General features: G+C 32.2%; 2 protein-coding genes across 2 annotated transcripts; both read right to left on the reverse strand.

Moving 5' to 3' along the window:
• Nucleotides 1-1,188: 1,188 nt before the first annotated feature.
• LOC105799284 (uncharacterized) lies at nt 1,189-5,556 on the reverse strand. The gene is made up of 10 exons (XM_052621004.1): nt 5,392-5,556; nt 4,877-5,136; nt 4,360-4,564; nt 4,057-4,147; nt 3,822-3,967; nt 3,191-3,434; nt 3,001-3,105; nt 2,676-2,858; nt 2,312-2,516; nt 1,189-1,860 (listed from the first exon to the last, which is right to left on the reverse strand). The coding sequence occupies exons 2-10, from the start codon at nt 5,094-5,096 to the stop codon at nt 1,373-1,375; spliced, it is 1,887 nt and encodes a 628-aa protein (XP_052476964.1). The 5' UTR covers nt 5,097-5,136; nt 5,392-5,556; the 3' UTR covers nt 1,189-1,372.
• A 9,105-nt stretch (nt 5,557-14,661) lies between these two features.
• Nucleotides 14,662-16,815, reverse strand: LOC105799285 (transcription factor DIVARICATA). Its single transcript, XM_012629748.2, has 2 exons — nt 16,303-16,815; nt 14,662-15,159 (listed from the first exon to the last, which is right to left on the reverse strand). Exons 1-2 carry the CDS (start codon nt 16,689-16,691, stop codon nt 14,847-14,849), a joined length of 702 nt encoding a protein of 233 aa, XP_012485202.1. The 5' UTR covers nt 16,692-16,815; the 3' UTR covers nt 14,662-14,846.
• Nucleotides 16,816-17,233: the final 418 nt, after the last annotated feature.

A 17,233-nucleotide genomic window follows, 5' to 3' on the forward strand; every position in this document is an offset into this window, starting at 1 on the left:
ACAAACTGCACATATAAAACTTGTACATGCAGTAATCTTCTATTCAATTTTAAATGTTTTAAGTTAATATCCATGCAATTCTAATTTTTAAAATAATTTTCTATTATTTCAATTTAGAAGTTATACTTTTAATTTTTATTTATTTATTTTATTTTAAGTTATGAATGTTTGATTAATAAATAAATAGTGAGTATTTGGTACTCAGATAATATTTTTTTGTAATTTAAAAAATGATATTTTTACTATTTTACTATGCTCATTAATTTTTAATCCTAATTTTTAATTTAATTTTCATCACCTAATAAATGATGATAAATTTATTTCAGATGTATTTTGACTAGATAGATAATCTGTTTAAAAATAGTATATAATTATGTTAAATAAGTTTTTTATAGAAATATATAATATAATAATTATTTTTCATATTTTATATCTAGATTAAATTATATTAGTAGTCACTTAACTATGATTTATAATGTAAAAATGTTAACTTTTGTAAAAAAAAACTCTATATGTAAAAAATCTAAAATATAGTGTAGTATTTAACCTTATGTTGTTAGTTAAAAGATGGAGGGATCTCGCATTGTCTAGGAACAAGGTGCAAACCTATTCATTAGTTTATATATACACATATTTCACATCCTACATTGCTTAAGAAAATAAAGAAAATAAGACTTTGGATCTATATAAATATCTATTTTGTAAGTTTTATTTTCAAATTAATTAGTGGCACAAAAAATAAAAAGTGGTGCTGTCACTTTGAGTCTTTATAAAGGCTTATTCTCGTAAATTTTAAAAATATTAGTCTATTTTTATAATATTTAAAAAAGATAACCTTTATTGAAAATTTAGTTTGAGTACGAAAAAGCGCATCTATGTCAACGTACTATTGCCTGACACAAGAAAAAAAATGATGATGTAGAAGCATTTTTTTACATTATCTTCTGAAAACACGCCCACATCAGCGTATTTTAATGTTTTCAGTCCATACCCATTATTATTTTTTGGAGCGACCCATTTTCGTAAATAATTTCCATTGGAAAGTTTAAGCCCTTAGCTCTAAACATATTTAAAAGCCACTGTTTTTAAAAGTGTTGCAGAATTGTTTCAAAAAAAGCCCAGAATTGTTTCCTTATGATATTGAATCCTGTTTGGATAAGCATTTAATACGAATTTTGGACATAGATATTTCAAGAAATTCGTAGAATTAAAGCAGTATAGTAAAATGCTGATATGTGATGCCTTAGGCCCAACCTGGCCCCGGTTCATAAATACCTCTAATGTAGAGGAAAAATAATTTAAAGTTTCTAGTTTCTACCATGCAAGGGGAAATGCCTAATATAAAGCAGCAAACTCAGTCTCTACAATGATATTAATTCTGGTGGGTTGGTTTAGTAGTCAAACCAAAGCCAAAGGGAAAGAGAGGGTCATAATGTGAATCGCCGACATTCATTGGAAGCTGGTCAACGGTCTTGAACCATGTCCTTGCTAGCTTGCCGGTGAACCCGTAGTCACCAAACAAGACATCAGCAACACCTTGGCCCTCGGTCCCCGGAAGCCAAGCAGCTACAAGTGCATGAACTGACGAGACAAATGGCTGTACAACAACCGGCCGACCAGAGATGACAACAACAACACATTTCACAGACCCACAAACATTGTAAATAGTCTTGGGACCCGGCTCTGATATTGTAAGATTCAGGCTGTCACCATATGTTTCTGCGTACGGGGGTTCTCCCACAACCACAATGGCATAAGAGAATTCGCCAGACTTGACAAACCCTGCATCCGGGTTCTCACTGTATACAACTTGAGTACTTGAATCAACTGTATTTTTGACAGCCTGGAGGATAGTCGTACCTGTTTGAGAAGATTGTGTTCAGTCAATTCATAAGGGATAAGTGCATAAGGGATTCAACAAGGATTAAACAAAGCCCAACTATCTATTTTGATATTAACAAACTCCTTAAGTTAGGAGTAGTTAATAAATAATGGCAAATTCAGAGGCAACACCACAACTTCAATGCTTTTCTGGGTCATTTTATTTGTCAACCTATTTATGTTTTTAATTGTTTCAAGTGTAAAGTCTAAAAACGTACCAGTTGTGAGATAAGTGCATAAGGGATTCAACAAGGATTAAACAAAGCCCAACTATCTATTTTGATATTAACAAACTCCTTAAGTTAGGAGTAGTTAATAAATAATGGCAAATTCAGAGGCAACACCACAACTTAAATGCTTTTCTGGGTCATTTTATTTGTCAACCTATTTATGTTTTTAATTGTTTCAAGTGTAAAGTCTAAAAACGTACCAGTTGTGAGATCGTTGCCACCAAGACCCTGCCATGTAATGGTCCAGCCTCCACACTGATAGCCCAAGTTATCGGCATGAGTTCCAGCAACTAGTATCTTAGTTGCTTTCTTTGGAAGGGGTAACAATGGCTTATCGGCAGACTCACCATTCTTCAGTAGGACAAGACTTTTCCTCACAGCTTCCCTTGCCAACTCCCGATGTTCCTATTCAAAGCATGTTGCCATTTAGTAAAACTATGCTTTTTTTTCACCAATATGCTAACCCAACATTCCCCATTGCAGATATGACTCTTTGATCGCATAAATGAGGATAATCAAAGGGCATACAAGTCCTATTATAACAACAGAATGGATTCAACATACCTGACTCCCGAGTTGGTTGACCAGGCTGTTATCAGCCATTGGATTCTCAAAGAGACCCATCACAAATTTAACCCTCAAGATTCGCTTTACAGCATCATCAATCCGGCTCATTGGAATGATATTGTTTTTAACCTGATAGGTTAGGTCATCAATAAATTCTGTGAAGTTATAAGGAACCATGACCTGCACGACACCAGAGATTTCATTAGAAGACAAGAGAGAAGCTCAACTTGTCAAAGTACCATATGCAAAATAAAGATTGGTACTCTGATAGACTCAAAAAGTTTGAATAGCCTGACATATATAGTACTAAATATGGACTGACCATATCAATCCCGGCACCGACTCCAGCTTCTACAGAATATGAGTAGTTAGCATGTGGAGGAGAGGTAATCCTATCAAGACCCTGCCAATCTGATATAACGAAACCCTGAAATACACCCAAAGAAACAAGTCAAAACCAAATGGTTTATACTGATTATAGTGAGTGGAGACAAGTTTTTAGTTTATGTTACCCTGAACTTAAGCTTGTTTTTCAAGAAGTCGGTCACAAGATCGTGATTAGCATGCATCTTTTTTCCATTCCAGCTAGAATAGGATGTCATAATTGTTGCAACGCCCTTTGCAATAGAGTTAAAATATGCAGGCATGTGGATGCCGAGTAATCCGTTCCAGCTAATAACAGTATTGTTCTCGTTTATGCCTTTTGTCGTACCTCCATCTCCCACATAATGCTTAGCACAGGCTGCCACCTTGTTCCTAGAAAAAGAAATTAATTGATTATGGGAAACTCAATACTTTCTAATTCAACCAATTAAGTTATTACTTCATGTCTAATCTGAAAATGTACATTAGGAGAACCTATAAATCTTCATAACTAAGAGCAGATGACTCAATCTGATCTATCTAACAGGGTATGATACAGAACAGTTTGGTGGACCTATTACTTTGCTTCATTATTCAAGTCTTGTTTTATATTTAGATGACTAAGTGACCCACAATGAAAGCCTGCCACATGATTACACCTAACGACGTCCAAAAGATTTAAGAGAAATTTGGGACACTTGTAGTTTGGGAAATTCTCATCACAAGTAAAATTAGGAACGCTAGCCTTTTAAGTGGTTGGTTTATAGTAAAGACTCTTACTTTCCAGCAACAAAGGGAACACCCTTTTTAGAATGGACAGGGAGGCCTCCTTGTAAACCAGTTATAATCTCAGTCATCATTTGAACAATCTTATGATCCTCACTGTAGCTTTCATAGCATCGACCCCACCTTGGATCCCTGCAAACCTGTAGTAAAAGCAAACAAAAGAAATTAGTACACATGGTGCATGCTTCAAAATATGTCAGCATTCAAGCATGTTCTAATGTTTAATTACCGCGATGCATGGAGCAAAAACATATGGGATTCCTGTAGCTCTAACTTCGAGTGCAGTTGCTTCACCAATCCTCTTGACAAGGTTAGGATCCCTGCAGGGAAAAAAATCACCATTGCTCAACATTTCATCCACTAAATTTAGTTCCAATTAGACCAATGCGGGTTGAAAGTGAATCTTGAACTCTTAGCCACTTCATAATAAGACAAAAGATGAAAGTCTATATCTAAGGCAAAATGCAAAACCTTGAATAATTGATAAAGAAATAATTCAATGATCATTTTTGCCTCAAGATATAAGACTTGCCTGGTCACTCCAAGACCAATATTATGAGGAAAAATGGTGGCTTTGTACACATTGTTGTGACCATGAACTGCATCAATCCCGTATATCATCGGAATTCCAAGACGGGTGGATAAAGATGCCTTTTGCATCGTATTCACCATCTCAATCCAAGTTTCAGGAGTAGCTTTTTGAGCTGGCACACTCCCTCCACCACTCAGAACACTCCCTGCACAAACCATGAAACCACCTCCAATTACCACATAACTCATTTTCCTAAAACGACAGCATTAAGCATGGCAACCATTTACATAAATAAACATAATAAAATAAAACGAAAGAGTTAGCATATTCAATGAAATTAATATTTGGCAGCAAGGGCATAAATCCACAGGTAAATGAAACTAAATAAACAAAATGATAGAGGATTGTCCATCAAACATACACTCTTGGAAGAAATTCGGCATATAAACAAAACACGAGGAAAAAACTAAAATGTGGACTTATTAAAGACTGTTAAAAGGTGGGTTTGGTTTTATACCAATGAAGTAGTTCTTCATCGCATCTGGGGTAGCAACAGTGCGCTCAATCTGAGTCATTTGGCCAATCTTTTCAGCCAAAGTCATCCTACGCATTAAATCTTTGATTCTAACACCCAATGGCTGTTTTGGGTCTTTGTACTTCACATACGTTGCTTCCGTAAGAGCAGCTAAGCAGCATAGCAGTAGAAATCCCAACTTGGGTATAGAAAATTTACCCATATTTTTTCGAGTTCCCGGATCAAGCTTTAGCACTGAAAGTCTGAAGATGTAAAGAAAGTTAGACCGTATGTGAAGATTAAAATCTAGAAAGTGGCAGAAGACCATATAAATCAAATGTGAAGGCTATCTGTTGTAAGCTAAAACTCAAATACTCTGAAGCATTTTGATTGCTATGAGATAAAAGGATAAGCATTTTCATTGCTATCAGATAGTTAAAAGATAAAATGAGTGGGAAAAAAAATAAAACAACCCCAAAAATCAAAGACTCTAAAAAAGATTGGAACTTTGAACTTACTGGAAAGCACTACTAGCTGAGAAACTATAATACACGGAGAATGAAAATGGGGGAAAGAGAGAGAGATGTAGAGTCGCAGTCCCAATGAAAAATCACAGTCATTTATAGAGAAATATAATAAAAAAAAAGGTTCCCAACCAACACTCTTTTTTATATTATTACTTTTTCCAACAAAATTTCATTCTATTTGTAGTGACGAATTCAAACTTTGAAAATGCACTTCATTTTCCTTTCATGTTTTATTTTTATAAATCTCAATCGTATTTAAAATATCATAATTTATAGTGATCTGTTTGTCGCCTCAAAACAATATCATTATTTTAAAGATGATAACGTAAAAAATTAAAAGATGAAAATCCAAAGGCAAAAGAGTGTGTTTTTGGGTGTATTCTCACATTTTCCTTTTATTTTTTTTTTTAGTAAAATTTTGAAGTGCTTCACACTTCGCTTTGTTTTCACAATTCCATCACTTCTTAAAGGAGTTGATTTCTTTTTTCAACAAATTCGGTGCGAAATTTTGAATAACATGAACGTGCGTACCTTCCTGGCAGAAGCCAACCTCTTAGAACGCGGCTTAAAGTGGGGGAAATAATTAATTTCTTTTTAAAAAACAATCTATATTTAGTTGGAAGTCTTATCTCTAATTCAGTACAACACATAATCTGATTTTAAATAAAATTCGAGTAATTATTTTTATCCATTATATCTGAAACAAGAATCATAATGAAGGAGAGAGAATACTTTTTATATTTTAAATATTAAATGTAACATGGGCTCAACTTACAAAAATTAAATTTTTAATTTGTATATGCAAATGATTATATTTATTTAACATAAATTAAATTGAAATAAAGTTGATGTGTAAAATCATTTATTAAAATTATTATATAACCAAATAAATATTTGGAGTAAATTAAAATTTATTAAATTATTGTATTTTCAACTACCATTAACCAAAGATATGAATAAACTGATGTTATTGGAGATGGGAAAGAGGAATAATAGAAAGGCGAAAAGGGTAAAGCGTGGAATATTTATATTTATAGAAAAGAGTGCTTTTCCTTTGAAAGAAGATGAAAAGAGAGCAAAAGGGGAATTCCTAGAATATGACCGTTGTGGGAATCGGGATCAACGGCTCCAATTAAATTCCAACGGGTCAATCTTCTTTTTATTATTTAATCCCTCATTTTATTTCTTTATAAATATATTCAATTTTAAAATATTAGTTGAAATGATAAAGTTAGAATATTTTGAGTTTGAATTTTATCAAATATATTTTTTTAAATTTCACATTATTTAAATTAATAAAAATATCCTTGTAATAATCATTATTATTTTATAAAAGCGAAAGTTCTTGATAATTGTTCAACTGAATTGAGATTTGATTAACTCAATCAATTTTTTAAATATAATGTAAATATTTAATTCTAAGAGGTTTAATAAAACATGAGCATAATTAATTAATATGATTTCAGTAAGTTAATTTTATTTTTGGACTTACAATCGGATTCTCACTCCTAGAGTGACTTAATTGGAACATCGTCCAAAAGGCACTAAACTTGGGTTCCAGCACCTTCGCAAATCACGAATTCAATGGAAGATAAAACCCAACCTCTGAAGAGTACAAGGGCAAGTAAAACCCTCTGCCACCATATTCCACATTGCTCAAATGAAATCTTGAAATCAAAGCCAAAATGGGGAATGTGCACAACCCTAAGTTCTAACATTAATCTTTTCCATTTCTTACGTCGTGACACTATACAAGCACAACAGTAGGCCTAGATTTTTGGCTTCAATTCGCTTTCTTTCCCTTTCCTTACTCTTACATGCCATTTATCTCACTAAATTTCACTACAAAGACATTTGTGTAATGCTCCGAAATTTGTAGTGTCAAATTTCGTTACCGCGAAGTTCAGTGAGAATTAATTACTGTAAAATGTATTAATCATTGGGAGTTAAAAATTAATTAAAGGATTTTAATAGTTATTGAGCTTGTAATTGGGGTATGGATTCATTTTAGTACCAAAAATGGATAGGAGAGTTTTAAGTGGTAAATGTATCAAGGGTCTTAAGGTCAATATCCCCAAGTTCTATGGAAACAAAATTCACGTCATTCCTACTTCATTGTGCTGCAGTTTCTAAAGAAAGTGAGTCTTCTCTTTTGTGCTGTATTGTGAAAAGGAGGAAAAAGTTCTTTGACTTTTCTCCAAAAATCATAAACGAATTATTAAAATGACAGGTGAAAATTATTCTTTCCATCTCTCATTCATTGGTGGAACAAGAAAGAGAGAACCTCTCTTCAACCCTTCAAACTATAAATTCATGGTGAACTTTTTTTTATAATTTTTTTAGAGTAATCTCGTTACAGATTTATTATATCTGTTTATTTTTAATATAATACGTAAAATTATCTATAGTCCTTCCTTAACTCATAAATACAAAGATAATTTATTTCAGTACACTAGCTCGAACTCATATCTTCCTACATTGACAACAACGTCAGCTCAATTGACTGTTGATGATCCATTAATTTAGTTTAAATACTGAGTTATTGGAGGTTGAAAATTGATGGATAGGCCCTTAGGTTATGATTAATTGGAATATTTTTGAATGCCAAAATAAATATCCACTAGTGAATATTTGGTTAGTGGGAAATGTTGTGAATTCCACAAACTGTAGATTGATGGGAGATGCGATGAGCTATTTAACTTCAAATTGTGGCAAACCAGAATCGGGTGTAGTTGAGCTTTACATATTTGGAATGTTGGATGGTTAAATACTCATATGTCATGTAATTTCTTTATGTGTTACTTGAGTAAAACTTTTAAACTGTTACAATGAAAAATGTTTTTTAGATTTAAATTTTGTAAGTGGAGGGCAAAGCCCTAATAGCAATGCAACTAACGTAATTTAAATCTAAATATACTTGAGACGATGAACACCTTAATTATCAGATTTAAATTATTTTTTTAAACTCTAATATATATGATTATTTATAAAATGGACATCCTCACTTAGCGTTTTGGATTGCCATTTGTTTCAAGTTTTCGCATTATTTACTTCCATAAAGGCTTTTATTTCTTCAATTTTAATTTGTTAAGGTATGTACTTAAGACTGTTTACAATTTTGGATTTTTTTATTTGATTGGTTTCGTACACATTTTGGCTACATTGACTTAAATTGATTAGATCTATTGATTTGTTGTTTTGATTCTTAAATAATGATCCTTCATAAATAAAAATTTAAGTATCTATGTACACAAAATTTCGAGCCAAAAGTTAATTTGAAAATTCAAGTAAAATTCATTGAGAACTTTAAAAGAAAAGTTACAATCTCTAGATGTAACCCCTAAAATCAATATATTATAAAAGTAGTATTAAATTAAAATAGTGTATAATTGATTTACCGGTAAAATGGGAAGAAGATATAAAGATGATAAAAGAAAGGGGTAAGTGATGCCAAAAAAATTTTGAATTAAGAAGAATGTCGATCTAAGGAAGGGATTAGATTGTAATAATGTCAAAAATTTTGAGACATGAGTACAATTCTTCAGAATTCAAGGGGTTAAAGTGTAAACATGAGAAAATTTAAAGGATCAAAAGTAAATAACCCAATTTCTTAAGATATAAAATTGGGATGTAGGGACCAAATTGGATAAGTGAAAGAAATATGAGGGACTAAATCACAAAATTATCAAAAGTGAGTAGTGACTCAAGAATAGAATTTTGAAGAAATGTGAAGGGTAAAATGGCCATTACACAAATTAGATAATTATATGCTATAATTATTAAGGACTAAAGGTGTTCAATTGTGCTTGGTTGATCATTTTAATATTTTGTAAAATATTTTAATATTTTAATTAAATAACTAAATGAAATATTTTTGGAGAAAAGTGTAGAACATTATCACGTTGGTTAGAAGGGTTTTAATTTCTTTACAATTTGGTCATTTACTATGAAATTCCACTTTTCTCTCAAATTCTTTGAAAATTTTCATAATTACCCAAAAGAAGAAGTGAAATAGAGACACTAGAGAGTTAAAATATCATCTTGGAAGAAAGAAATTGGAGTGAAAGTGGAGAAAGTGGTAGAAAAAGTGAGGAAATTAAAGAGACAAGGTAAGTACTTCAAGAAATTTACTTTATTTAATTTTAATCAAGTATAGAGTATGCTAAATTAGTTGAATTAATTGTGAATGTGCTAATATTATGTATGAAAATTAAAACGGTATATTGAAGTAGTAGAAAGAGAGAATAATTTGTGCAGTAAACAAAATAGGTTATGTGAATTTGAATGTTTAAAAGAGAATACAAATGAAGTGTGATGATATAAAAGCTGAATTCAAGTTACATTAAATTTTTATAATAAGGACTAAATTGTAAAGTGTACAAAAGTTTATGTGTGAAATAAAGTATTGTGTAAGGATGTTTAAATGGAATGTTAAGTGTTAGAGAATTAGTTACAAAGTGATGTTAATGTGAAATTATAGTAAATAATTAATTTTCAAGATATTAGGAATTAATTTGTAAACTTGTGAAATTTATAATTGAAATAAGAGAAGTTATAATAAAACTATATGTTGATGATAAGTGAGTTTTAAGGATTAAATTGGACAATAATTAAAAGTATAATGATTAATTATGTCTAAATGAAAGTTAATACAAAGAACCATGAAAGAGTAAAATTAGCATTAAAATAGTTTATGGACAACAACAATGGTTCAACTTTGAAAAATCACCAAAAATTGTAGAAATCGAATTAGAGGTTGAATCAAATATGAAATTAAAGCCTATTGAGCCTAGTTTTTCATAGAAGAAACGGTGTAAGCAATGGTATTGTAAATTATGAGATATAATAAATTTTGTAAGACAAGGTCAGAATGATTTAGGGTTCCCTTGTTCTATCTTTAAAAAATCATTGTAAAAAAATGTTTAGAGATGAAATTTATATGCCTAAAACATTAATGAGTCTATTTTCAAGGAAAACAAACGGAAACATGATACAAGAATTTACTGAAAGATATTTAATCTTTAGTGAAGAAGGTCAAAACTGCCTAGCAGCAAAATAGGGAAGATTTGAAGAAAAAACTATATTAATTGGTTTAAGTAGAAATTTTGAAATTTTTATGGTATAAAGCTCGTTGAGTGTAGTTTCAAACAAAACAAACGGATCTTAATTTCGAATTATATAGACTAAAATATAAATAAATTAGTGACTCACTCAAATGGATAACCTCGATTACATATAAGCATGATATGTTAAGAGCCAATGATTCATATACATATACATGTAAATATAAATATTAAGGAAGTAAAATAGAGAGGAGGAGGAGGAGGAAAAATAGTAGAAGAGTGATATTGCTAAGAAGTTGTTGCAAATAATGGATTTGCTAAGAAGTGAGTAATGATTATAAAATGAATTAAAGTAGTCCTAATTGATAAATTGTTTGGTATATGTTGGCAATAGTTATGGTATGTAGAAAGAGTAAATTGTATTTGTAAGTGTAAGCCCTCTAATGGACTTATTTGTAAAACTTCGATAATTGTGTAAATTTTAATAGCTTTACTATCTCTAATTAAATATCATGTTTTATTATGTGGACTTGAGATTATAATTGGGTAAATGTGAATGATATATGAAATGAGTTGAATTGATTGGATTTTGAGCTTTGAAAAAAAACTTAGAAGTTAAAAACTTGAAATATGGTAAAACATGAGAAATATGATTCTCATCGCAACGACGGAGGAACCACGTCGTGACAACATAAGTCAATTTGTGATGTCGTGACAAGGAACCCCTGACGTCGCAATGTCACCCGAAATTTTGAGAACCTTTCACTTTAGCCTCTGTTCCTCTTTATACTATTTTAAAGGTTGCAATAAACCCATATACAACTTGGAAATGACGCTAAGGTATACCAAAAACTTAAAGTGATCAAATTGATTAAATAAATATTCAGAACCAAATGAATTTGACTGTCATTGCTTTGGCAACAAATGTAGCATCTCAAAATCCTGACTTGACGATCGGGTCGGGTATAGAGGTGTTACACTAGAAATTTCTACAAGAAAAGTTCTTCAATTCTTCTCTCCAGTTTGACTTTGATCCAAGGGTCATCTGATTTGATATTGGATGGTTGTGGATTGCTACAAGTGTCGTGTTGACTTGCTCTTGAAATGGGTTTGACCCTCTTTTTCAGCTGATTTGGGTTAAAGGTGACTTTATTAAAAAATGACTTTTGGCTTCTTCTCCATGATTGAATTGAATTGGAAGATGGCTTTTATTCAGAATTGATACGGTGTTTTTCATAATTTTTTCAAGTTCTTCAACTTTTTCAAAGAATTCTGCAAAGATTTTCTAATTTTCCTGAACTTGTTCATCTATAGAATTGCTTGGGGTGATTCTTTTTGTAGAACTTAACTACTTTATTTGATTGTTCTACAAAAATTTAAAATTATTTATTATTTATATTTTATTAATTTAATTAATTAGAGATCATCACTTAATTATTTTATTTTAATTAGTGATAATATAAAAATATTATTTATCTCTTAATTCATTTAAACTAATTAAAGAAAAATAATTGTGACATGATCTCATCATTTTACCCATGATAACTTTGGCTTTACCCCATAATAATTTTGTCTTGTATGTGGTGCTTTGCAATTGACATGTAAATTTTCTTCGTTTACAATCTAATTTTCGTAATATGCTTAAATTTTGCGTTTTGGTAAATAAATGATTTTAAAAAATGTAATTGTATGCTCGAAAATTTATATTATTATGTGCTTTGATGACCAGTATAACATTTTGCATTTGAGCTAGACCTCCAGATTGTGTATAAAATACTACAATTCGTAAAAGGAAACACCACAATAAAAATAACTACTAAAAAAAAAAAAAAAGGTCAATCATTGCATTCCATGCACCAAAAATGGAAAATGAATGAGAAAATGGAGTGTCCCCGTCATTGTGACCATACCAAAGCTAATCAAACGCAGGCAATTCTTTGCAACTTGGAAATTGAAAACCTAGTTCCAACCACACACCAACAGCAGTCCTTCAATTGCCTATAATTGACAACCTAATCCACTTGCAAGCAAACACCATTGTCCAAGCGCAGGTCACATTATTATTATACATAAGTTCCTCTCAATCGATCTCTGCTAAGAAGATGGCTCACCCACAAGGTAAAGTTTATCCAACAACTAATCAAGTTACATTAAATGTGGCAATCACACTCATCAACTAATCAAGTCGCATTACATGCACTCGTAACTTTTGCTATGTTTGTCGTAATCCAATATCAAATTTTTAATACAATCCAATCATCTCCGATTTGACTCCATAAAGACATCCTTTATAAAATAAATAATCATTCTCTATTGACCTGGTAACATACCTTCTCCCTCGTATAAAAGATCCTCTCAAAATATTGAAATTAATATTTTTATGTATTTTTATAATTTCTATGTGGATTAAATTACTATAGTCTGACACAAAAATTGCCATTCTTCCAAGTTCAATCCAAAGTTCCATATATCATCAACATACTCTCCCCCCCGCCCCCCCCAAAACAACCTTCTTAGTGGCTCTCATCACCTCCATCAATCACCAATCCTCAAACCATGCATCAACAGCTAGTGAAATTCGCAATTACATGTAGATTATAGAGCTAATCTCTAAAAGTGAATAAGTTGGCATGGTTACGGTATCTATTGAAATGTCTTGAAGAACATGATTTAAAGCTTCAAATATAGACAATATTAAGACGTTCTCTCGTCTCTCCACGAGGTCTTAACCCTTTACATAATCTAACCAATGTGGGATACTTTAAGAGCAAAGAAACACAGTTTAGGTCAATGATAACTACCAAAAAAAAAATCTAATCATTCTATAAAATAAAAATAATAATCCTGGAATAATGAGTGGACTCACACTACATGTACTGCAACATAGAGGTGTTCATGGGCCGGGCCGGGCCCATAAAAAATCTGGCCCAGGTCCTAGGCCCGGCTCGAAATATGGGCATAAGATTTTGCCCAGGCCCGGCCCGGGAAAAAATCATAAGCCCGGGCCCGACCCGGCCCGGCCCATTTTTATTTTAAAAATTTTAAAAAATTAAAAAAGTATTTTAAAATATTTTAAAATTAAAAAAATTAAAAAAAGTATTTTAAAAATATTTTAAAATTTAAAAAAATTAAAAAGTATGTAAAAAATATTTTAAAATTAAAAAATAAATATATTTATTAAATCGAGCCGGGCCGGGCCTAGGCCGAAAAAGTGGTGCCCGAGGCCCGGCCTGTTTTCTAAACGGGCCTAGTTTTTTTGCCGAAGCCCATATTTCGAGCCTATATTTTTACCCAAACCCTCCCATATTTCGGGCGGGCCGTCGGGCCGGGCCGGGCCGCCCGGCCCATGAGCACCTCTACTGCAACACCAGTTTAGGTCAATGATAATTAAGGGTGGGTTTGGATGGGCGGTGCATTTATCTGCGGTTAGTGTAAAAACAGCGGTGTCGGTGAGATTAGATACTGTAGCGATACTGTAGCGTGAGACAAGAAGTAAGCTAAACGCACCGCACTGCACCCAATCGCCCATCCAAACCCACCTTAAGTCAGTAAAGCCGATTAACTTGCCATACTGCAACACCAGTTTAGGTTACATACATGATATAAAACTTATAGATATATTGCCAGAATTGAGATATGCCTCATGCGAAACTACAATGAAGTTTCTGTAAGTTGGAATTGCAATGATTGACTGCGTATATAGAAACTGTCAACAACATTAAATTTAAAATAGTTTTACAGATAATTATCGTTTTATATTTATATATTTCATACATAAATAAATATATATTTTTAGTAAAATAAGACAGCATAAGCGAGGTAAAAGAACAACCTAATACAATACGAAAAGATAATAATCCGCCATAAGCTGCTCCCTAATAGAATTTAGAGGTTCCTCCAATAGGTGAAATCGCAATAACTCTGGATGAAATCGTAATAACTCTAGATCTTCAATTTTGATAAAAAGATCCACCACTGTATTTTACTCTTGGGGAATATGTCAGACACAAACCTCCCAAGAGCAAATAAGCATGTAATGTATCGGTCGCAACTTCCATATAAAAATAAATTGATATATTTATTTCTTTAAATGTGAATGATTAAATCAAAATTAAAGTTTCAAATATACATTTAAACCACAATTAGAGTTTTACATGTATAATTACACCAAATTAAAGTTTATATATACAATTACATATTAAATCAAATTTCATGTATCCCAAATTAAATTCAAAGGAATTAGTTTTCTATACATGGTTTTACATCAGAATGTCATAGCTTTAAAATGAACATCAGGTTTGACAAATTAAATTACGTCTAAGTTTTGATACTCTAAAAATAAAATTGGCTTATATACAGAGTTTTGGAGCTCTGATCTCATCTCTACATTGGATAGCCGTATTTTCCCACAAAATGGCCTGTATGCGGTATCTGTTGCAGTTGAGGTGCCTGTTGAACCATACCATGTGGTTCAGAACCCCGGTTTTGTTCGACGGGCACATCCATCGTTTTGCTATCAACTGTGGTAATGTCATGGATACTCGACCGTTTTCTCTCCTTTTTCACTGCACTCTGCCGGAGAAAATACTTTTGAGCATGGCTAGCCACTTGAGTCGGTGTCCGTGTCACCACCACGTTTCTTGATATACTCCGCCAATCACCCTTGCCAAATTTTTGCAGACCAATTAAAAATAACCTGTTCGTCCATTAAAGACCAATTGAAGATAACATGTTATCCACTAAATGAATCACAGGAAAACAATCATGGAGTACATATATAGCAGAAGATAGAAATAGTGTAATTCATTTTGCAGCACAATTACTATCCAGACAACAACGAAGTCAATTAAAAATGCTATACATTACCTCAAATAACTCGATAAATATTGAACGAGCAACACACATAAACCTGTGCTCGCAACATACTAGGGTTTAGTTCCAAAAGACTTCAGTTCAGCTGACATTTCTTGAGTCGCTTTTAAGTAGTTTTAAGATATCAAGCAAAGTGGATTAAATATAGTCATACTTGACTCAAGTGGTTTGAGCTTCTTTGGTTCTTTATATAAAGTAATCCTATATACGTTAGAAAAACAAAGTGACAATAAACTCAGAATTAACAATAGTACATATAATATACAAGACCTGATGTCAACAGGGACTTAAACAACATAAGTCAATTGCAACTATTCTATTTTTAATTAACAGTGATAAATTTCAACTCCACTTGAACACAAATAACCAAGCTTTAATCGAGTATGATAACCAAACTCATTTTTTTCCTAGCTAAACCAATCTAATTGAGCGAGTTCAAGCACTGCAATTTTCATCTCAAATGTATTTTCGAGTTTCAAAAGTAAAACTCGATTCGAACTTTGAGATCGAGTTTCTGACACCAAAGAGAATCAAAGCCAAGCCCGGATGCAAGCACTTAAATCCACACCTTCACCAAAACAGGAACCTTGATTATGTGCTTGCACGTGGCCGGGAAAATGTCTCTCCAGCAACACCACAGCCTATATGTCATAAGTCATGGTCTAAGCGTGCACAAATTCATTCATTTTTAAGGTTCATATGTTCAGGCACTCCCACTCAGGGTCCGACCCTCAACCAGCATGATTTATCGCTGTTCAGAAGTTAGAAAATTATCATTCACATTAAAACTTTCAACTTTCACAATCAATCATTCAAATCTAATATCGTTAATTATTTCAAATCAACTCTAACCGCCCGCTAAATACTAGATTTCCTAAAACCCTTCATACATACTTCAAATTTTAGATTCAATTAGGTAATGGACTTGGTTCAAAATAAAAAAATAAAAAATAAAAAAGCGGCATACTTGTGTTCTTCTTCTGTCCAGGGAGTTCCCTTCTTTCTTTCACCCTCTCCGTGATGTTTCGACTTGGAAACGAATGAAATCTGATTTTGGGAATCCCAACCCTGTGACAACATTACCGAATCATCAGCATACTGAGGAACCTGAACTCGACCCGCATCGATCTCATAAACATCATAGACAAGCATATGAAAATGTTGTTCAACTTCTTTAGCTGACTTTCCGGGAATCTGTTCAGCGATCTTCTCCCAGCGATCAGAAATCCCCTCCGGAAACAAAACCAAACACTGCTCAAAAACCTTATCCTCAAGACGGGTCCAGTGAGTGCTCGCCGCCGCCACCGACTCAATAAATAACGGATCACCGTTGCAGTGGTTGTTATCCTGGTACATGCCGATTGGGGGTAGCTAATAAAGTAATTTGTGTTGGAGTTGAAGAAGATAGAAATTTGAAATTGTTGGTATTTCGGATTGTTGGGAGGGGTTTTACGATTTTATGTTCTTTTTGAATTCTTTTTGTCAGTATTTGTATCTGTTTAGACTTTTTATTCAACACGTTTTGTTTATTATTGGATAAATCTCTCTTTTTTATAAATTTCTTTTTAGGTTTAATGACAACTTTGGCCTCTGACATTTACATGTTTTATCAAAATGACCCTAATTGTATTTTTGAGCTTTTTTAACTAGCAACCGTTATTATTTTTCTCAAATTGCTTTTTTTAACAGATTTGATAAAACTACCGTTAAAAATTTAACGGATGATATGGAATATTTTAATGAGATGTAATCTATACCAAAAATATTGAAGGTGTGCATTCATTTTGAAATCTTTTTTTAGATAATTACATTTATTTTTAAATTCATGAATTATTTATTTATTTTATCATTTTTCACATGTAATTATTTTACTGGGTGACCTAAGTAATAGATTACAT

This window comes from Gossypium raimondii, chromosome 9, assembly GCF_025698545.1.
Source record: "Gossypium raimondii isolate GPD5lz chromosome 9, ASM2569854v1, whole genome shotgun sequence".
In the NCBI taxonomy this organism is placed as follows: domain Eukaryota; kingdom Viridiplantae; phylum Streptophyta; class Magnoliopsida; order Malvales; family Malvaceae; genus Gossypium; species Gossypium raimondii.